Source organism: Halichoeres trimaculatus, unplaced genomic scaffold (genome assembly GCF_033239565.1).
Source record: "Halichoeres trimaculatus isolate MK-OKI-2021-1 unplaced genomic scaffold, fHalTri1.1 fHalTri1_scaffold_18, whole genome shotgun sequence".
NCBI lineage: Eukaryota > Metazoa > Chordata > Actinopteri > Labriformes > Labridae > Halichoeres > Halichoeres trimaculatus.
In genome coordinates, this window is record NW_027437196.1 from 14,835,885 (window position 1) to 14,857,960 (window position 22,076).

General features: G+C 41.4%; 2 protein-coding genes and 1 long non-coding RNA gene across 3 annotated transcripts in view; 1 reads left to right on the forward strand and 2 right to left on the reverse strand.

Annotated features, from left to right (window-relative positions):
- Positions 1-2,245, reverse strand: part of trpa1b (transient receptor potential cation channel, subfamily A, member 1b) — a 52,282-nt gene extending 50,037 nt beyond the window's left edge. The window contains exon 1 of the mRNA XM_074693120.1: positions 2,111-2,245. The gene's annotated coding sequence lies outside the window, so the exon portion shown is untranslated. The remainder of the gene's footprint in view (positions 1-2,110) is intronic.
- The window catches only part of kcnb2b (potassium voltage-gated channel subfamily B member 2b), a 104,894-nt gene that overhangs the window by 1,095 nt on the left and 81,723 nt on the right, over positions 1-22,076 (forward strand). Inside the window, exon 2 of the mRNA XM_074693123.1 lies at positions 466-1,174. Coding sequence (XP_074549224.1) covers positions 590-1,174 — 585 coding nt within the window. The 5' untranslated portion in view covers positions 466-589. The remainder of the gene's footprint in view (positions 1-465; positions 1,175-22,076) is intronic.
- LOC141807259 (uncharacterized) overlaps positions 13,222-22,076 on the reverse strand; it is a 93,061-nt gene continuing 84,206 nt past the window's right edge. Inside the window, exon 4 of the long non-coding RNA XR_012599836.1 lies at positions 13,222-13,577. This is a non-coding gene — a long non-coding RNA (uncharacterized LOC141807259). The remainder of the gene's footprint in view (positions 13,578-22,076) is intronic.

Genomic DNA, 22,076 nt, shown 5'->3' on the forward strand with positions numbered 1-22,076 from the left:
TATCAGTGGATTTCAAGGCTTCTTTCAGTCTATTTGTTTCCTGACTAACCACTCAGTGAGTCCCGTTTGGAGCGGTGGGGCTGCATAGAAAGTAGTGCTCCAGCTGGAGTTGCTTCCCCCTCACTACAGTCACAACAGAGCTGGAGGGCAAAGCAAAGCAAAGCAGCCATATTGAGTGTTAAAACAAAATCATTGATTCTGTCTAACACTGTCTTCGAAATGTAACGAAAGGGATCAATAGCTGTGCAGCTGTTTCTATTTCGGACTGAAAACACAGAGTATTTGTGCCTGTGTCCTCGTGCTGCTTGAAAGGAACAGGTTTATTTTTGTTTGGTGGGACATGTGATACAAAGAGCATGAACATTTTAAGAGCTGCTCTTTTATTGCTCAGTTTGTTGAACTTGTAAGTGATCTGTTGTTCAGTCATCTCACTGACTGTTTCTTGTCTCTTACTTGTTTTCTCAGTCATGGAGGGACTTTTCTAAAGAGGATCCCACTTAATTCAAAACTTTAGACCCTCTTTTTTTCCACCCCCTCCTTTTTTTTGTAATTTCACCATCTTCCTCAATTAGTCTCTTTTTCCATTGTAATGGCTGAGAGGATTGGACCGGCAGGGCTCAAGCCCACCAGCATCCGAACCACCCCCTCCCTGCCCCCCGAACCCATCGACATCATCCGAACCAAAGCCCGCTCCCGAAGAGTGCGCCTTAATGTTGGAGGTCTGAACCATGAGGTCTTATGGCGGACGCTGGACCGGCTACCCAGAACCCGACTGGGTAAGCTTCGAGACTGCAACACCCATGAGTCCCTGATGGAAGTCTGCGACGACTACAGCCTGAACGAAAACGAGTACTTCTTTGATCGCCACCCTGGGGCCTTCACCTCCATCCTGAACTTTTACCGCACTGGGAAGTTACACATGATGGAGGAGATGTGCGCCCTTTCGTTCGGCCAGGAGTTAGACTACTGGGGGATTGACGAGATCTACCTGGAGTCCTGCTGCCAGGCCCGCTACCACCAGAAAAAGGAGCAGATGAACGAGGAGCTGCGGAGGGAGGCCGAGACGATGAGGGAGAGGGAAGGCGAGGGAGAGTTTGATAACACCTGCTGCCCAGACAAGAGGAAGAAGCTGTGGGATCTCCTGGAGAAGCCCAGCTCCTCCGTGGCTGCCAAGGTAGGGAACCAAAACGGGATGTGTGATTGCACCGCCCCCATCTCACACCCCCTGATCACACTCAGAGCAGAACACTCTGCCTGGATCACAACACATTACAAGCACACCTTTTCTCACAGGCCTCCTTCCACCTGTAAAAAATAAGCATGAGCCCATTTATTTGAGTCGTATACAGGCGTGTTGTGTTCTGTCATCGGGTGTCCCATCTGCCTGGATCTCAGCTTTGTGTGGAGCAACAGTTGTTAGGGCTGGACTAAATATAGAAAAAAATGCATGTGAGCAGGTAGCATGCAAGCAGACATCATGGTTAAGTTAAATGTATAGTGCTGGCGCTGAAAAGTTCATCGTGAAATCACAGCAGGAGCTACATTTAGACTGCACTTGCTTTGACAAATTAATTGGCAAGTACGTCAGCCGCCAGTGTTGAATTCTGTGCAGGGATTAAGTGTGTCAGTGCTGAGCAGATTTGTCAATGATTTGTGACACGACAGTTCTCCTGAAAGGATTGGAGCACGTCTCTTTTTCTGTGTGCTGTCATGTGTCAGTCTCAGTCTTAGTCTCTCAGTTTGGATTTGACAGGATGATGTCAAAAGTTTGTTGCAGGTGTGTTGAGGAAAAGCGATGTGTCTGAAGGCATTTACTATTTTTACTCAGAGCACATTTCTTGTGTTTGATGCAAACTGAGCCAGTCATCAGTGCTTTCCCTTTTCCACAAATAGCACGTATAGAAGAGGGCTACGTCAATCCAACGCAGGTTTCACTCATCCAGGAGCAAGCTTACAGAAATAAAACGACAGTGTAGCAGTGTCATTGCTCGCTAAAATGATGACATCTCTTTCAACTCTTCCTCCTCCTCCTTCTCACCCCATCCCTGGTCTGACTCAGTTCCCAATTAGGTAGGTCAACCTTGATGAAATCCAATCACTGGTAATTTACCTTAGGTCTCCAGTATCCTGATCTCATCACCGAGCAGCACAGGACAGGGTTGGCCCCAGGATTATATTCCATGTCAGCGGATCATAAGCACGGGGTACCAGTGTGAAATCCAAGGAACATCACACACTCTGAGAGGAATAAAAACAGCTCCTGTTTCTCTGTGTACCATGTGCGGCGCTGCTGCAGACTCTCTCATTGAGGAGAAAATGCAGGCTTACGATTCAAGAGTGTAGACTGAAGATTTGGTTTTACAGATTTGGGGCGTTGCATGTGGATTCAAGTAAGCAGGGCAAAGAATCAGCATGGTTTATGAAAATGCAGCAGAGTTAGGATACTATAATGTAAATTGAAGGTACATGTTCATTAGCTCAAATGTACAGAGTGTAGATAGCATCAAGAGCATTGATTCAAGAATCAAGAGTATAGATTAAGAAATAAAGGACAGTTACAGGAATCTAGTGATTTTGCAAAAACTATAGAATAATATCCAAGAACCATGAGCCTTAAATAAAAAATCTGAAGCACAGGTTCAAGAAACATGAGCACAAATGAAGAATGATGAGGATCAGTTGATGAATAATAAGTGTAGGTTGTTGAATTGGGAGAACCAGTTCAAGAAACATGACCAGATCCAAAATCTGTCTATCGATTCAACAATGTAGGGGGTGAATACATCACTGGATTGTAAAATATGAATGAGTGCATAGTTTTAAGAATCTGATGTGAAGATTAAAGTCCCTGTGAGGACTTACTAAGTGATCTTGAAAAAGTCTCACCTCGAGATATATGCCTGAAAGTAATCCACGACTATAAATGAGATTAGATCCTGTTTCTCGGTTTTCCTGTCTGGCCAGGACTGGATTGATTTACGGCATGTAGAAGTCCCTATGACAACACCACGGCGCTGGTGAAGCTCAGCAGTGAGACGAGAGATCTGCGTTTTTCTCTGCTGGAAAATTTTTTTTTGATTCGTTTTATAGTAGTGGTTGACACTGGAGTGGGACTGGTAAAAACAAAATGGACAGAGGAGCACAAAAAAACTAAATGGGAGGTGATAGAACACAAGCTAAAGGCTAAAACACGGGTTAAACGGTTTGTGATAATGTTCATTCCAACCAAGTGGCAACCTCCGGTCTGAGAATATGAGACAATGCAGAAGCGCTAAAATCTGCTGTTTCTCGGGTGTTTGCTTGAGGCTGGCTTCGGAAGTACTGGAAGTCACATACACACCAAGCCAAAAAAAGCCATTTTCAAAGCAGAAATTAACCTATTTACAGCCTGGTTCAAAATACGTCTCCTGTCTGAGTCGCTAATTTTACTATCGGCACCCACTGTACGGGGGGTGAATTTTTTTTCAAACTCGGCCGTTTAGAGGATATTGAGATTGCAAGCTCCCCCAATAAGAGGCACAGCTGAGGGTCACGTGACCGATAGGCGCTCTATGGCTGTATGGGAAGCCCTTGCCACTACCAATATGGCCGCTATAGCCGATGTGCTTCATTTTCTGTTTCAGAAACAGACAGGTGACGTCAGTGAGACTACGTCCATGTTTTCTGCAGTCTATGATTCCAACCCACATGCAACAGTCATTCAGCAGTGGTCTGTTCAAAGTTAAGAGTGTATCAGTGAAATTAAGTGATATATAGTGAGGCCATGTTAGCTCTGCTTGGTAGATGACTGGCAAGACATAATCTGCAAGTACGTCAGCCGCAGTGTTGACATACACGTCTCAGAGCACTGTGTTGTGAGTAGTACTAAATGCAGCCAGTAACTAAACTATGATACGACTGAGTTTACAAAGTTTGCTCGTTGTCACGTTTCAAACAATAGTCCTTTGTAACTGTTAATGAATGCATTACCTCGTTGCATTATAGCTGGTAAAAAAGTTGTCGTGAACAGAGGAAAGTAAAGTTAAAAAGACGATGTGATCTCCGTTCATTTGCTTCAAAACAAACACATGCCTTGGTAAGAGCTAAGTCCCCACGATGGTTGGTTTAAGTGCTCATGGGAAATAGAGACTGTATCCTGGAAAAAAATACTAGCTTTTCCAGATAGTTCTCACAGTCCCTTTGAAGAGTAAATTTAAGTATGTGGAGTGTAGAATGAAGGAAGCTGAATGTTGAAGGACTCTAGTGAAGAATCATCAGCAGAGATCAAAGAATCTCACGTATAGATCAAATCTTGATCCACCTTGATCTCAATTTATAGAGCTATATGTGTTTATTTTAAAATGGCACGGACAGCATATGGTAAAAGGGCAGAGTACTGACAGTTCAGAGCATCTAAACATGTTTGCTCTTCCTATCTGTATTAGTAATGCAAGGCTGCTTTTTACCCAGTGATTTGTGATTGACAGGCCTCCCGCCTCAGCTTAATAATTGTCTCCAGCCTCCATGAGCAAACCATATATCTCAAGAATCAATTATAAGGAGGCTGCCAATACCTAACTTAAGGCAAACTCAGGTGACAGCAGCAGGGTAATTTGATAAGCTGTGGGATGTTTAAAGTGATTTACCTCCTTAATATGGCCCTCGGTCTCCAGACGCATCAGGGTATTGCTGACCTGATCAGTATCATGTGGGGGAAGCCTGTGAAACCTTCCAGGGAAATCCCACCCTAATTCAAATTGCATTGATGTTCTGCTGAGTGCTCCACGAGGAGAACTTGAACGCCACTGTAACGGCTCTGCCCTGCGACTGCGCAGAGGTTATCCACAGCTGAAAGTACATTCAAAAGTGGACTCTCAGGGGGTGTTCAGCTGTCAGATGGCAGCTCCTCAAGGTCAGGGAAGTCTTTTGTGGGGGCAGTGAAAACCCTTCAAAGCCCTTGACCAAAGAAATACCCTCACCAGGTTTGTACACAGCTCTGTACTTTCATACAAGGCGACTGAGCCCTTTACCAAACGCAATCAGAGCACTCTTGCACTTACTCTTTTTCTCACAGTCCTCTCCAATCAGATATTAACGCTGCTTTACGGAACTCTCTGCCCTTAAAGTAAAGGTTAAGCATGAGAGGACTGACCTTTTCAGAAGGGTCAATCAAGCTAGGGTTACATTTATCAGCAATAACCGAAATGCATGCTGTGGGAGTTTGTGCAAACCCCTGCAGAATTGAAAAGGTTGCAGCTATCGCACCCAAAAAAAAAAGCTGCTACAAGCAGAACAGAAGAGGCTATGAAAGCTACAAGTGCAAAGATGTGCTGCGAATGATAGTCGCTGAAGAAGCCCTGAGAGAGAGTGAGTAATCTAAGAGTTGCAGTCCTGTTTGTTATGTCCCAGGATGCTGAGCTGGATCCTTGCGAAGCTTTTCCAATGAATAATGAATACAGTGGTCAAAACAAAGGGTACATGGGTTAATGCTATGGCTTTTCTGTGTTACTGCATGACTTTTAGCTGAGTGACCTAGTGGCGTGAGGAGAAGGAGATGGAGGAGGAGGGGCAGGGAGTTACTTTGTGTCTGCTTCTATCTGGTGCTTGGCTTGTCAAAGGTGTGCATCCGGGGAGAAAAGCAAGGACCTAATGTCACAACAAGATCTTTCAAGCCCTTGTACTGACAAGAACACCTGCAGGAGCTTCACAGCAGAATCTCCTCAGCTGAACTTCCATTAAAAGTGTGTTTAGGCGGTTTTATTAAAAACAGAATCATAAAAATTGCATAAAAGCATCATTTTCACAGCTCCAAGCCTGCGGTAAATGACTGTCATGAGCTATTATATTATATAAGATTGTTGTATCCAATATCAAATGGCTGTTGCCATTGTTTCCTTACTGTAGGCTATAATTTCTATTAATCCATTAGAACGTGTCATCCTTGATATGGAGCCAGAAGGATTTGTAAAGCCCTGACCCTTTTCTTCTCACAGTGAGTCACTGCTTTAGCTCTAGAGTTGGTACTTAGCAAAGCTCATATGAGGAGTCATGTACAAAACGCTGCATTGCTGTAAGGCATCTACTTTTTACACTTTAAACTAAGAAAAGATATACATACGAAAGTTAATTCCCAGCACAGACATGGACATAGTCTCTCTTTATTACTCGATAAAAAGTCCTTTTTATTAGTCACTAGGACAATACTCTTTACAGCCATAAGACCACTCATTAAAGGTTATTACTCAGCAACCCACTAATTATGCTTTACTGCAAGACAAAGTTTGTTTATGTGTTTCTCCACTTTTCTTTGGTACATTCTCCCTGTATGGCATGACCAAAACAAATAACTCTTGTTATTTAAGTACAAGACTTCATCCCTTAGTACAAATAAGTCATCGTAAGAGATCATTGATTAAAAAAAAAATACTGATTGATTTTTACCTAGTAGTCACAGAATGCATAATCAAGCATTATAAAGTGCTTCTGAGATCCTATTTGCAGCCAACATGCATGACAAGCACCTAGCTGGTAAAATATTTGTACCTATTTAATGGAGTCTCTAATAAAGCGACTGTCTGCTTTGATCTCTCCTCTTTAAATGTATTACTTCACATCATCTTTTCTGCAAAGAAAGAGCTACGTGCACATAACATGAATGCAAATGTAATTCAAACCTGCCACTGTGTTTTTTTCAGCTGGATGTCATCTGTCAATGTGCCGCGGAGTGCAATCAGATTTCTTAAATGCATTTCCGTCTGTTTTCAGGAAATGCATGATATGCAGGGGGTGTAATATAAATATCAGGATGTCGCCAACTGTTCGCTTCACAACTGGTGATTTAGTGAGCGGTTCAGTATTAACACATGAGTCAGGCTGCGGTGTGGGTATCATAAATTTATGCTATTAGTTTTTACATGAATGCATACTGTGCTCAGTTTTAATATATGTGGAGCCCAGCGTGCAGGAGCAGCGTGTTTGTGCTTTGATTTGTGTTCATGCAGAGCTACCATATAAGCTTTCTAGAGGATTAACAATGTGGTATGAAATATTCAAGCTGTAATACACCTTCACTCTAAGACAGAAACCATTCCCCTCTTTAGGTTTTCCTCACTTTAGAGTCCATTCAGTGTGTGGGCAGTCCTGGGAAATAATGGCTGAAGATTCAGAGCATTTTAAAAAGATCAATGTTTCTACTTGCCAGACCTTTCAAGTTGGGTTTTCTATCTCCCTCACTCCTCTCTACATCAGCTGTGTCTAGCCTTGTGCTCGCTCTTAATGTGGATGTGCACCATTAGTCTTTCCTTATCTAATAATCGAGTCTATCTAGTGGGAATGCTAAGCAATGGGTTTGTATGGACGCAGACTTGTGCTGTTTGGTCCTCCCACGCTTTGGAGCAGCCAAATTGAGTCCAGCACAGAAACATCTAAAGGTGATCCCACATGATCAAGCTGCAGCAGAATACAGCACTGTATTGGACAAAAATGCTAATGCTAATAATGGTCATTTTTTTCTCATTTTATTTTTTTTAATTCACTATCCACCACACGGCGGCCATTTTTCCATGATGTCACACTCAGGATGGGGAACTACGCTGTTTTAATGATTCACTGCTGTACTGTAGAGACGTACTAGTAAAAAAATAGACAGACAAAAAGTAATGTTTAAAGCCCTATCTGCTTTTTGTTTAGCTAACTTTGCATGCTAACATGCATATCATTGAAAGTAGGCTGAAGTACGTTGTTTACAAGTTAGCTAGTTTAATGCCTTTCTAATTCTATAATATGACAACTCAAATCAGAAAGAGAAACTTTTAGCCACTTAGCCGATGATAGCTAGTGTCCAAATGCTGTTTTTAGCTAGTGCAACCCCTACTTGAACAAAATTAACCATGATTTGAGTGCCTAGCTGAAAGGTTACCGTAAAGCTGTAACTTGTCTTTTTATTTAATGTCCTAAACTTAAACAGTGTTAACAAAAAACTTAAAACAACAAAGGGCTGTGGGGAAGAAGACACAGGACAACTGCTGCTTGAGACGCCTTAAATGACCACTCGTACAAGAGCATATTCGACTAACCATCAGAACATCAGGATCAAAACAGTATTTTCCTGGCACAAGCAAAACAAAACAGACAGATTTTACACCTTTCAAATCTAACATTAAGTGTGTTTTACCTTAAGCCACTAAGCTGACAGTAATACTGTCCAAAGGTGGCTTAATGCTAATCTTAACTTTCATTTGAAGGTGGCTACTGAGTTAAAAAAATATGTTGTTTTTTCAGAATATAGTTTTTAGCTTAGCCTTTACAGTCGCTTACACTTCAGGAACAGGAATTAGGAGGTCAGCAGCTCTAAATGAAGTCAGCTAATGTTGTTTAGGTGGTCAGTTTTGGACAAGTGGCGCATAAGAAGTTAAATTAGCTCTATCTGTGACTTGACAAAATTCGATTAGCCCACCTTTGTGCCCTAACTTTACCGCACTTGTTCCAGGATCGCTATTGCTGACAGCCTCTTACCCTCCATCCATCCATTTCCTCCCAGGCTTTTACAGCACTGAGGCAAGCATTTGGCCTTTTGTGGGTATTGATGCAGTTTCTGACAGTGTGCGAGTTAAAGATGGAGGGAGGCGGTGATAGGGAAATAAGACTGAAGGCCTTAAGTCAGTTTAAAGTCAAACGTTCTCCCATTATATGCCCTTGGGTCAAATTCAAGCCGAGGTCTTCCTATCATCCTTTCGTCTCTTTGTGGATTGTGGTCAATCTTCAGAAGGTTAAATCAATAAGCATCAGCATTTTAGGAGAAAAATGTTCTCTGGCAAACACTTTTTTCCCCCAACATTTTGCTTATTTGGTGAAAAGCCTGCCAACTGGATGCTGACCTTGCCTGTTGAAATCAAATTTTGATGTTTTTATGTCAGTTATTGCGCTCAAGGTGATAACCTGTTGCTATAGAAAGAGCTGCAACAAGCTGCAGCAGTAAGTACGGCACTACATTATCTAATTTAGCCTTTCGTGAGTCCGGATGTACTACAGGAGAGGAGTTTGTCATTTAGAAGGAGCGCACCTTCTGCGGTCTCCTGGTTACATAAGCCCTCCTCCAGGCCTCTAATCAGTACAGCCTAGCATTTAGGCAGCAGCACCTAAATCCTCTTTACCCCACAATCATAATCAGATAAGAGTGAATCTCCTAGATTATAGGTGACATGAGTCCTTATAGTGCATGGGTGGAGGAAGCTGCATTTATCATGTGGATGTTCCATGACACAGTTAAATCAAGTCACTGCACCTTTAACATGGATAATAAACTGAACTGAAATTATGTCTCCAATGATTTAACAAAATGAACTAAATCAAGGCTTCAAAAAACTTGTTTTCCAAGTTAAACCTCCTCTCCTTTATTTACTAAAAGCTTCTTTATTTCGTGAGCTTTTCATTTGTTTAAAGCTACCATAAAATGCCTTTGGTTGTTTTTATACACAGCTGATGTGCTGTGTGAATACTGACTACTTTGCTCTGTGTCTCATGCACCCAGAACTTGGATTTCCGCATAAGGACAATTATCTGCTTATAGAAGCAGCAGATGAAGCATTTTCTACTCAGTTGTGCTGTTTTTTGGGGATTTATGGTTTTGTTACTTTGCAGCAAAATAATAGTTTTTATGACAAGAAAGGCTTCACAGTTCAGCAGATCAGATATAATCAAGTGTAAAATAAGAATATAGCTTCAGAAAAACTAATCAGTGGTGTATTACAGCGTGATTCTTAGCATTATAGGTGTTTATGTTGTATTCAGCCAGTTTATACTCATTTAATGGTGCATGATAGTGCTGATGCAAAAATAAAGCAGGGATTAACACACAAGGGAGGAATTACACGCCCTTTAATTTTGAAAGTGTTGAAAATTGTACATTTGAGACTTTCTGTAAAGTCTTTCTGGTGAGAGGCTGACTGGATGTCATGGGTTCTCCAGCAGAGGTATCTCTAGGTTATATTTAAACAGACGAGCAGGATAGGACACTGCAGCCCTTTATTGATTAAACTAAAGCGTTGAATCTGTGAGTCCCACCCGCAGGGTTCACTGGGAACATCTAAAGAGAGGCGAGAGAAGTTTCTGAAAACGAAGCACAAGGAAGCCTATTGATGCAGCTTGATTCTCAGAATTGATCCGTAGAAACCACGCTCTTGTACGTTTTTAATTATTTCAGATATAGCCATTCATCAATGTCTGCAGTAACAGGGAAACACACCTCCATCCTCCTCTGGTTTTGCTTTGCTCTGCACAAATAACCTGCTGCTGCTTTCTTCCATTTCCATGATTATTAGAAGGAACTGGCATGCAGAGGAATTACAGTCAAGATGCAGCTCAGCGGCAGGGATGTCCCGGCAGAGCTGCAGGCTGCACTTTGGGCATATTACTGAGCATGCACACAATGCTTCATGAACAAGGATATCATGAAATGAGGGTCAAGAGGCAAAGCTGGCTTCACTGTTATTTGCACACATGAAGGAAAAGAAGCAAAACTAGATACAGGGGAATAGATAAACTTGCTTCGAAACAAGTCTAGTACAAACAACATGTCCAGAATGGTCCAAGGCTAATGAGCAGCCAGATGGTGTGAGAGGCCTGATGGCTGAAGTCTTATTAGTAATTCTACTGTCATCCCCGGAAAACACCCTCACATTTCCTAAGAACAAATCTGTTATGACTAGGACTGCTGCTCCAGAGGACTATTTTCATAATCAATTCATCTGATCTGGGGAAAATGTTAATTTGCCAGAGGGTGATCTTCAAAATGCTTGCTCTGTCAGACCAGTGGATTAAAAACTTAAAGATATTCACCCCTGGGTTATTGGGATATAAAACTATGAGGAGGAGCAGTTCCTTAGATTTCAGTAGCTGGAACAGATTAGATGACAAGATTTGATTTTCTGATTTAAAACTTGATTAATGTTCTAGCTGATCACCATGGCTTTTTTGGACATTTCTGAACAAGGGGTGTTTTTTGTTGATCCATACTCAGCTTCAAGCAAAGCTGCTTATGAAATAACTTTACTTTGATAAAGTAAAGTTGTTTGAAAATGCTTTGCAGTGCAATGTCATAAACATTCATTATGGCTTGTGGTTGTGTTTATCTGTTGAACTGGAAAGATGTTGTCTCCTTTGAGCTCTGTTTTGGTCTCCTCCAACTCCAGAGAAAAACATACAGCTCTTTGATTACGTAAAGTGTTGCTATTTTTAGAGTGTGAGTGTAAGTTATTAAGTTTCAATTTAGAAAATACCCGGCCATTGTAGCCACACAACGTTAAGCTAACTGTAGCTCCAGAGTTAAGAGTTTGTCTGCATATGTTTTAGGTTTTCCAAACCTTGCTTCTTCTCCTTAGCCTACCATTTCTTGTTACACACTCTGCATGAGTTACACACTTCATGCTTGTTCATCCTGCAAGAAGTCCAGAGGCATAAACTGGCAGTAAGCCCTGGGTCTGAGCGCCATCAGAGCGAGACATAAATCCTATTGAAGGCGGGGTGTGGCTGTGAACCAGCAGCGAGCGTCAGCTCTGCCTGGCACTGCCAGCTTGAGTGACACTCTGGGAAAGAGGCTAATGTGTTCCTTCCTTCTTCCTGCTTTCCTTGCATCCTCCCTGTCCTCCTCCTCCTCATTGCCTCCACTGCTGCCCCCTCCTCCTGTGAGGTGTTCTCCACCTGTCCTCTGCTGTTTTCCTTGTCTTAGAAGGAGTCAGAAAATAGGGGAAGACAGGGGAGGGACAGGGAGAGAAGAGTCATCATTCTAAACGCTACGAACACCAGGTCTCTATTACGTGCTTCAGTGAACCCACTTCACACACAGACACACAAAAACACACACTATGTACTCACAGCTAACAGTCAGTCTTCCACATCCCTGCACATACGTTAAACTTAATACACACAATATGCCCTCGGTAGTTCAGCACATAAGCTGAGGTTCCCGCGGACACACACACACACACACCTCTTTATCAGTGAACCTTCAGATACTGCTGAGCCAGCTTTCTGTGTGTGCCACGACACAGTGAGTGCCACACTGTTGTCTCCTTCACTCCCCTCTGTGCCATCTCTCTTTTATTATGCTTCACCTTTTCTGCATTCTCTCTTCGCCACCCAAGCTGCCTTCAAAGCCTCTCTTTGGATTTTTTTCATTGTGCGTTTCCTCCTAAACCTCTGACTTCCTGCAGCCTCTGCTCTCTGTTTTCCTTCTCCTTCACACTCCTGTTTTTATTTACTCTTGGGGTGAAAAAGCTGATTTGTGATCCTGCTCACCGCTCCATCATTGAAGCAGTGATATGAGAGTGCATTGGTATTCATTGTGGGTGTTTCTACATTTGGCTCTATATCAGTCATGTTTATGATTTACTAGCGCAGGTCGAAGAAGTGCTTCCTCAGGTGTTTCCACTTTCTGTTGCACTGAGGAGCTCTGCTTCTTTATACATCTGGCTGCTTTACATGCACTAAATCCTGTGACAATCTGAACAATCTGATGGATGACACTCTGAGAATCCTCAATAACAAAAGGGGATATCCTTTGGAGGGCTCTCGATCTTCTCTAACCTAGAAAACCCCTTCCAGGAGCTCTCTAAATGAAAAAAAGGCACGTGTAAACAACTTAATTTTACTTGTGTCCTCAGAAATGCTGTGTTTGTGTAGTTTCCATGGTGACTGCAGTGTGCTATGGTGACTTATCGACACCCAGGGAGCAATTCATCTCTATACAGGCTGTGTTAGAGGCAGAGCAGCTGGTAGCTCAGCCCCCACAAACCAACCCGAATGCAAATGTTCGGGGAAACACTTGTGCTGTGCATCATTGGTATGGTTCAGCCCTCACTGGGATAGTTTCCTCTGTGTTGGAGTGTTTTCGCTAATTTTTCTGTTTGTGTCACTCCCAACAATGCTTCAGTAGTTCTCAGTGACACTGAAATTACCTCCTATTGTGTGGCAGAGTGCTCAAATGAGCTCACACAGTCATACTCTTTGCAGCCGCTGCTGTGATATGATGAGCGTGGAAAATACTCTCACTTTTAATTGCGCCTAGACGGAAAAATCTGCTCTCGTCTGTTTGAGCACAGAGAAAATAAAGAAACAGATTCTTAAAGTTAAGTATGTCTTGATGTGAGAGAAAAAAAAAGAAGAAGAATAGTGTCTCGCCTTTCTTGACGCCGATCAGAGGGTCTCTGGAGCCAAAGCAGCAGAGCAGGGCCTTGGTGTTGCAGGGATATGAGAGATTAATTAAAAACCTCTGCTTTAAGAAGAAGCCTCTGAGGATGTGTAAGAGGAAAGAGTCAGATAATGTGGATCAGTGGGAGGTTGAAAAAAGGCTGAAGCTGCATGTTGTCAGTTGCCACATGGAGACTGAGAGAAAAATCTTGAGTTTTGTGAGTGGGCAAAGCTTTTTTTCTCACTTCCCTCTCATTACCAGCCACCTTCTCGTCCTCCTGCTTTTAGTTTTCTCCCTTTTCCTGTTTTAGCTCCTCTCCTGGACGGCCTCCAACTTCATACATCGCTTCTCTCTGGTGTCATCACGCTCTTGGCGTCACTGTTGGCCGTGCTGCCAGCTGTTTGCTGTCTTCCTACACCCCAGGAAGCAACAGAAGAAATTATTATTATGTCTCCTGCTCTTTGTTGCTTGTGTGTGCGTGTGTTTTGTGTGTGTGTGTGGGCCTCCTGTGTCTTCTACTGAGCCACAGGAGCTCCACAGTGCTGACCACAGTAACTCAGCACTGCTTCAAATGCCTGGATGCACCTTAAATTTCAGTTTATCTGACATTCATCCAGAAAAAAGTTCATCTGGGATAGTGTATCCTCAAACTCAGTCATAAAAGTTTCAGCACAGTATTAAAGTATTTATGCCTGTGGCAGGGGATACAATATTTTTGCTATTTCAAGAGTTTCCTTGCTCAGATTTTCTTGAGATGTGAGCCAAAAAGTGCTTTTATTGCTGCTGCTCGTGATCTGGCTGATCTATCATGTCTAGAGTGTTTTAGCTTTCCCCGCTTTTGGCTAGCATCACCAGTAGAGCCAAAATGAATGACTTGTCCAAGTTTATTTCTATTTTTCCATTATTTATTAAGAAACCTGCAAAACTAACATTCCCATCGATGCTGTTTACTTTGTGTTAGCCACTAACTAGCAGGTGTTAGCTTGCCTGTGGATGTAAATGAAAAATGTGCTCTCAGTGATCTTTTTTCTGCCCTCATATCCCCAAACATGATGCAAAGACCAGTAACCAGTTTTGGGTAATTTCAACAGAATCGCAATTTTTTTTTTCTCAAAGTATTTTTATTGACATATTCAAATCATACATAGGAGTATACAGATGGAATTACATGAGCACAATACAACCCTATTTCCCCCCTTCCCCCATCCCTACAACAGTATTGCTGTACCGTTAGATAATTAAATAATGATCTTATAAAGAGTTATTCTTGAACTTACAAATATAAAGGTAATTTTACATAATAGTCAAAAAATAAATTAATAAAATAGAAAAATAAAAATAAAATAAATACAATAACAGTCAAAATAATATGGAAGTATTCAGAAAATGATAAAAGGAAATAAAAATAGAACAGAATTGCAATTTGATGACGTAAACAAGACCAACAAGCTAAATTCAGGTGACTGTAGCAAAGTTTTTTACTTATGAATACTAGCATTTGTGTTTTTGAGATGCTAACATGTTAGCATGCAGCCTGTTGCTACAGGTACAAGGCTCTGAGGTCGTGCCCCTACTATAGCATTATTTTAATCTCTCTGTTACCACTGTGCTTTATCTTTGAAATATAACTGTTATACGTATGTCATATTCCTAAGAACAATTTTTAGTCCCACAACAGAGTGGCACAAAATAAGTCATTTGAGATAAAGGGCCTGTGTCCACCAAACACATTTTTCAGTGCTGGCAGCATTTTCAACCTCAATTTCAGACAGTTCTGCTCAAGTTCTCCCAGGATGCAACTGCCGGTCAGTAAATAGTCCTTGATTCATACTGATGTCTACAATAAGCTTTCATCTCACAGAAGGCACATCATGGAGAAAACCAGAACTGAAGAGACAGTTTTTAGCCTTCAGCTAAAATTATTTCATGCTGCATGTTCCAGTCAACAAACTTAATGGACTGGACAACATAAAAAATATATTGTCTAATAATTTACTGAATTAATTTTATGAGTTAACAAATAAGCAATCTGATTCAATTTAATTGTCTCTATAGCAACCTATTTAACTCAAAAAGCAGCAGCTACACAGGAACTTGTGCCTCCAGTGGCCGTGACAATTAAATGTGTTTTAAAATACTCTGTTTGCTTCATGTTTGCTGTTTTAGACGCCATTCTATAGAGAAAATGTAACAACATTTGGTTGAATCTGTGTCATAGCATTGGCAAAATTAAAGTGGCTAGTTGTTCCATGTGTTGCCACCATTCTTGTCGTGTTGGTTAATCCTAGTTGGTGTTGCTTTTTCTTAATTTTGACTGACCAGCCAAAGAAAAGAGTGTGAGCAGCTGCGCAAAACTGCTGATGCTGGAAATGACTGTGTGCTTGAGATACTGAGCCCTGAAAACATTGAAGTGCATACAAATTAAAAGCAGATATTTAGATGCAGGCGTTAGTAGATGACCAAAACACAGTGGTGTGTCATTATGAATAAAAAGTTCACGCTTGCTTAAAAAATGAAATTACTGAACAGATTGATTGACACACCTTATTCAGTGCCGTTTCTTTAGACAGCAGGATCTCTGCCATTTACTAAAACCTCTTTGGAACCCAAAGGTCACAGCTTTAATTCCCCCAACAGCTGCTGTGCAAATTATTTCACAAGACTGACGACCTTTTCTTTTCAGCCCCACTCTACCTTTCCCATTCAGTTCACATCCAAGCCATTCATAAAACGAGTAAAACAGTCAACACATCGCTAAATGTGCCTTCAACTGGAAAAGTCCATCTGTGCGTCTGGTCGGTCGAGGTGACAAGAGGCATTGATACAGTCATTTAGCTCCCCAGTGTGATTGTAATCAGCTTACTGCCATTGGAGGAAAAGGACCTGGCTAGCTTGAGGGCACACAGTGACGACAACACCCACACCATGTGACCATGTGTCAATGACAGGAAGCCCAGCAAAGGGCCAAAGAACCAGGGTCTCAGATTTGTGTTTTTCTTGGTTTATGAGCATTTTAATGTCTGATTCAGTTAGAGGTCAAAAAGCTGTGCACGAGTTTCTGCTCTCCTTTCTTGAAGCTGTCACACGCATCACAGCACATATTTTCCTGTGTTTTTATATGGTGCTGTCAGCTTACATGGGATCTGTCCTCCATCACTGCAGGATCAGGGCAGATTTGAGTCTGTTGGGTGATGACATTTGGTTGAAGCCTTGCCAATCGATAGGATAACTCCCAGGTATTGACCGGTGTGCTCAAGTCTCCACCTGTCTCTTTGTATTTCAGAGTACGGTGCTGTGTAGCATGTACACTTAAGAGCTGACCAACACACACCACTGACTGAGCACACTTGCGTTCTTGCATGTGTCTAATATTTGCTCTTTTACTCCCTCTGCTCCGGCACATATTATGCATCTATGTCTGGATTCTTTTATTTATTTTCCTGAACTTTGTGCTTCTTTCACAGCAGTTTAGCTCTTTCCTTTATGCCTGTTCATGATTCACCTTCAGTGACTCACTATAAAGTTGACTCTCTTTATGCCCTTCTTCTATTATCTGCATCTGTTATGAGAAATATGCTTGTTTACCTCCTCTTTTCTGCCCTTTATCATCTTCCAGTAGCTTCTTTTAATCACTCACCCTTGCTCCAGAATCACTTGTGTCCTTTTTTAAGTGTCCTTCCTCCTTCTCTCTGTATAAAAGTATCTTTTGAACTTCACCTACTTGTGTTTAATTTGTTATATGTGCTCGCAAATGATTCAGCCAAGCCTACTCAGAGTTACATCCAGACTTAGTGATGCTGGCTTCTGTTTCTGGCACAAGCTCTGCTAAAGATTTCTAAAGTATACTTGTTTTGCAATAAATCCTTCTTCAAGTAGCGTGACGGTATCTAAGGCTGCCTGTTAGGCTGCATCCTTAGTTTCACCTCCTGTTCCTCAGTATTGAACATAGTGTCTGAAAGGGAATAACAGTAATAATGCTGATGGATGACAGGTGATTCAAGGCAAAGTAGTGCCGGCCTTTGTCACGTTTCCAGTGTTGCTATTCTCGCCTCTTTGAGTGGTTGTTCCCCGCGTCTCTAATAAGTATTCTTGGTCTATTTGGATCATATTCATGCTGCTTTAAAACTACATTTATGCTGCTATAAAAGTAATCTTTGCAACAGACAGACATCATAAAGCTTAGCATTAAAAATGCTCAACACTTAGAGGCAGCTGTACAGTGAGTCTCACTTCTAAAAATACCAACTAGACAACCAGTCTGGCCACATTACAACACGTTAAGTAAGCAACAATGTGTAATCATGTGGAGAATAAAACCTGGAAATCTAGATTTTCTCCTCAGCGCTTAGTCCAGGGGAATACAATGAGAGATTAGGAGGTTTCATTTATACACATATCTGCTTTGTGAATGGGTAAAAGCTAATGCGGATTATATTGTGAAGCATTAAATCGGGTACGGCAGTGATTCATCCTCCCAGGATGCGTGATTCATCTCCACTGTTATTACTTCAATATGTATTTATTCCCTTTCTTCACGTGTCACAGCTGAAGAAGCCCTGGCCTTTAATCTGTGTTAAATTCCTCTTTCAGGATGACCTTTTTGGCTCTTTGTGCATGTGTGTGTGTATGAGAAAAGACGTCTTAAAAGGAACAGTAATTGGAATTTTAAGCAGTCTTAAGCGCACTTGTATATGCAGAGAGAGCTCTGACGGAGGAGAAGTCAAACAAGAAAGATGAAAGACGAAAAAGACAACATGGTGTCTGTTTCATTTTCATGAAGGCGTGGAATTATGTATGCATCAAAAGACTGATGGTAATCTAAATTTTTGCTGACTCTTGGTTGATTTATTTAACACCAACATCATCATTTATCTATTTCTGAGATTCTCATCTTTTATGTTTTGTATGTTTTTAGCAGATTAACTGCTTCACAAAGCACTTGGATCTCCTTAGATTTGGAGGAATGTCTCTGGACAAACAGTGCACTCTCATGCAGTGGAAAGTTGCAGGAAAGGAATTCTGTTTATGTGAAATAGTTTAAAAAGTTGATAAATATTCATTTAACAATGTTCACTTTTCTGGTTGTTTAAAAGGAGCCCTGATTTAATCACAGCAGAGTAATTCATCTCACGGAAAGCAAGAAATTTCCACAAATTACTCTTCCTAATTGAACGCCTGAGTCTTGTCCCCCTGCTGGGATTAACTGTGGTGTGGAGAGGTATAAATCCGGCCTCCCGTCCGTCTGACTGACAGGTGGACACACCCCCAACCTGATGTGCTGCTCCCTAATCTCCTCTGACGACACCACAGAGTCTGAGGACAGAAATTAACAGCCCTGTGTCAGCTGTGACATCCTGCTTGTCTGTCATCGTAACAATCACATGCTCATGACGATGGCGAATCAATTAGCATCGCTGCCATATATCAGATTAAGACTAAACAAGTCCAGAGGCGGGCTCATTAAAACGGCTGTCTGTTTAACCCATCTAATAGAAAGCCAAGCAGAGGCTTAAGGGGGGAGGGCTAAACTTGTTGAGGGACACTGTGGATTGCCGGGGTTCACATCCTAATCCGGAGGGATTGGCTTCTCCGTGTCCAGACTGAGAAGGGGACAGAATAGGAGGAAAGGGACAGGTGGAGGTGGACGTGGTTCAAAAATGTACTGCTGTTCAGATTCAAACATGGTTTCATCAGGCTTGTTTACAAAGCAGCATCAGTTTCCTCCAAAGAAACACTAAGTCAAAAAAGTGTCTTAACTTCCATTCTTTTCAATGACCAGCAGAGGGAGAGTCCACTGGTCATGGTGATAATTTTTATTGTGAGAACGTAACGGTTTAAAGGTTCAACTTCTCAGATGACTTAATGAAAGATGTTAATTTTGTAAGTGTCTGTCTTTTTTAGAGTGAGAGCAGAGGCAGGGTGAAGCAGGGTTTACTTCAGGGCGTGTTGGCCTGTGAATTATACATCACTACCATGATCTAAAGATGAATCCCACCAAATCAAAGAACTCTAGGCTAAAAGTAAAAAAGTGTTTACGTTTTAAATAAAAAGTAGATAAAGCTTAGAAAAGAGAAAATCAAATTTAATCAAAAACTTTACTGCTGCAGAAAAGTGTGGCTACAGTTCCTTTTTTAAGTTCACACATGATGTTTTAAATGTTTTGGAATATTTGAAAAATAAATAAACTGAAGATGACCTTTACCTTCTGAGAGCCATTCAGAGGGCAAAGGTCATCTTAGCTGACCCACATCACCCTCTGTATGCTGAGTAAGCTGGACAGAGGTATACCTTCCTTAAGAGGGCCAAATCCAACAGATATCTCAGATCATTTGATCACTCAGCTGTAGGGTTTCTGAATGAGCTTTAGGTGTTTCCTTGCACTGTAGGCTACATATTTAGTCATGATAACTCACCTGATGACATGTACTATTCATATCTATGTTTTTATGTGTTGAACCGTATTGTTTTTATGGTATGAATTTGGTTTTTGACTTTTGTTGCGAATCAAATTACCCAAACTGGGACAGTAAAGACATTTTCTAATCTAAAAAATCAAATGTAAAATAAAAACACTAACAAAAAAGTATAGTAATGTGGAGAGAAAGCATTAACTGAGAAACACCCAGAGATTTAGTGTCTGAACATCTTGACTTCTTATTCTGAAACTGGTGGAAACCAAAACATAGCTGAGAGAAGAAGTATTGGACCCAAAACCAGCATTGTAGTCACTAGCCTTTACTGCTAGGGGTGGGAGGAAAAAAAACGAAAATTGATGTATCAGGATTTTTTGTTTGACACCATAAAAATTGGGATCCTTTGTCAAAAGCTCTTTTTTTCAAATTCAAATTCTTCATTTCATTCTTCGTTTATAATCTGGATTGGAAAAAAAGTTACCACTTTTCTCCAGCAGAGAGAGAAATGTTTCTCTCTGACTCCCGTGACGTGCATTTTATCAGAAAATATGTCTCCTGATTTAGTCTGTAGACATTATCACCATAATTTCAGGTTTTTACATGGTCTGGTTTAAAAAATTAAAAATTGCAAAAATCGTAAATATTGAAGAACTTGAATTTAAATAGAATTGGCACCCCAAAAATCGTAACAGAATTGAATCGCAAGAATAGTATATCATCCCAGCCCTAGTTCCTGGTGAGCCCCTGCTGTGTCAGTACATCTTATGGTTCTGCACTGCCTTAAAAACACACTGGGGCACAAATGTTACACTGCTGTGATATCAATACAAAAGTAAAAAGGCATAATAATGGCGGAGCTGTGGTACAAAGCTGTTTCGGTCTCATAATGTGGAAAGGTCTGCTGTTATGCTGTCACTCAAATGGTAACATCGGGTCTAAAATTATGCAGTCTGTGCCAGAGAGCTAAAAAGATCTCGAGATTTAGCTTGAGGTTGGCAAACATAACTACACAAAAAGCTAAAAGAGGATTTTGTTTAAAGCAAAACTAAAATGTTTACATCATGGTTGTGTTTTTATAACTCAATATTTTAAGAGTTAATAAATATATGAGTTGTGTTCATGTAATGACGCGGCTGACTTGACTGACTTGTAGCTTTTAGCAAAAAGGCTAAGGGCCCACCTCTTTACCTCATGCAAACTTGAACTAAACTAGATTAAGTTAAGCATCTCCAATATGGTCAATGTTGACGATAGCTTCAAAACTCCAAATCAGGAAAAAATGGGTGATGTCACATGTTAGACCATGCCTGCTTATTATGGTGTCTCCATCATCTTTCTGTGATTTTGAGAAAGTGTCTGAAGAGCCGCACCTTTAGCATACTGAATGATACCTTTGCCCCAGAAACATCTTCTACTAATACATTTTTTGGTTGGGCTGAAGTAATTTATGAGAACTTCTTCTTGAGCCAAACACACTTTCATATTTCACAAAGTAAACTCGCCAGCCAGAAGGTTTTGTTTTATTTGTACATGTTTGTATCTGTGGCGTGTATTTCTGCCTGCTCAGGTGGGCTGCATACATGCCTGCAGACACAGAGCCTAAGTGCCTTCCCTATTGGTCCCCACAGGTCCCGGCACTGAAAGATGCAGAGTACACAGCCTGCAGATTACATTAGTGCATGCTGCATACATGTCTGTACAGAGCATGTGCATGTGTGCATGCTTGTGTAAGAGTGCCAATGCAGCACAGTGAAGCCACTCATGTAGAACATTGCATGGACAGCATCATGCAAAGCACTCTGCACCTCCAGTGCTCTGCAGCTCCATTCATAAGAATATATTTAATAGCATCTCAATAGCAAATGCCAAACAAAATCTCAGTCCTTTAGATTAAACATGAGCCCTGGTTGAATGAACACTTTGCACGGAGAGGTTTTTTTTTTTTCATCAGCTACAATGGTATGGTAATGAAATCTCCAATCTTATCAACCCGATCTCTACGCTGAGCTCTGACAAAGCACTCAGATGCATCCAGCAGCCACAGTGAATGGTATCTAAAGGAGAAGTCAGTGCGGGAGATGTACTTTGATATGAAATATTGATAGCCATGGTAGTGTACTTGAATTGCAACAAAGTGCTCACAGACAGAAACAGGGAGTTTGAATGGAGAAAATGTATCATAGAAAACGTACAGTGAAAGAGAGGGATGAGCTACTATGTGTCAGAGTAACAGACTGCAGAGGAATAAAAAAATAAAAGTGTGGTAGTCCCAGCTTCGCGGGGGAAACCACTTCGATGTAGGTTGTGACTCTGACTCCATAACAGGAACATGGCTGCGATCCAAAAGATTTCACAGATAGCCTCTGGGCTCATCTCCTCTCCTTCTCTCCTCTTTTCTTTCCTTCCTCCTCATATCTTCTTCGAGTTTTTGTTCCTCCACCACAGAGAAGACTGAACAAGGTGGAAAAACACACCACTGAGGTGCAATCAATAGTCCC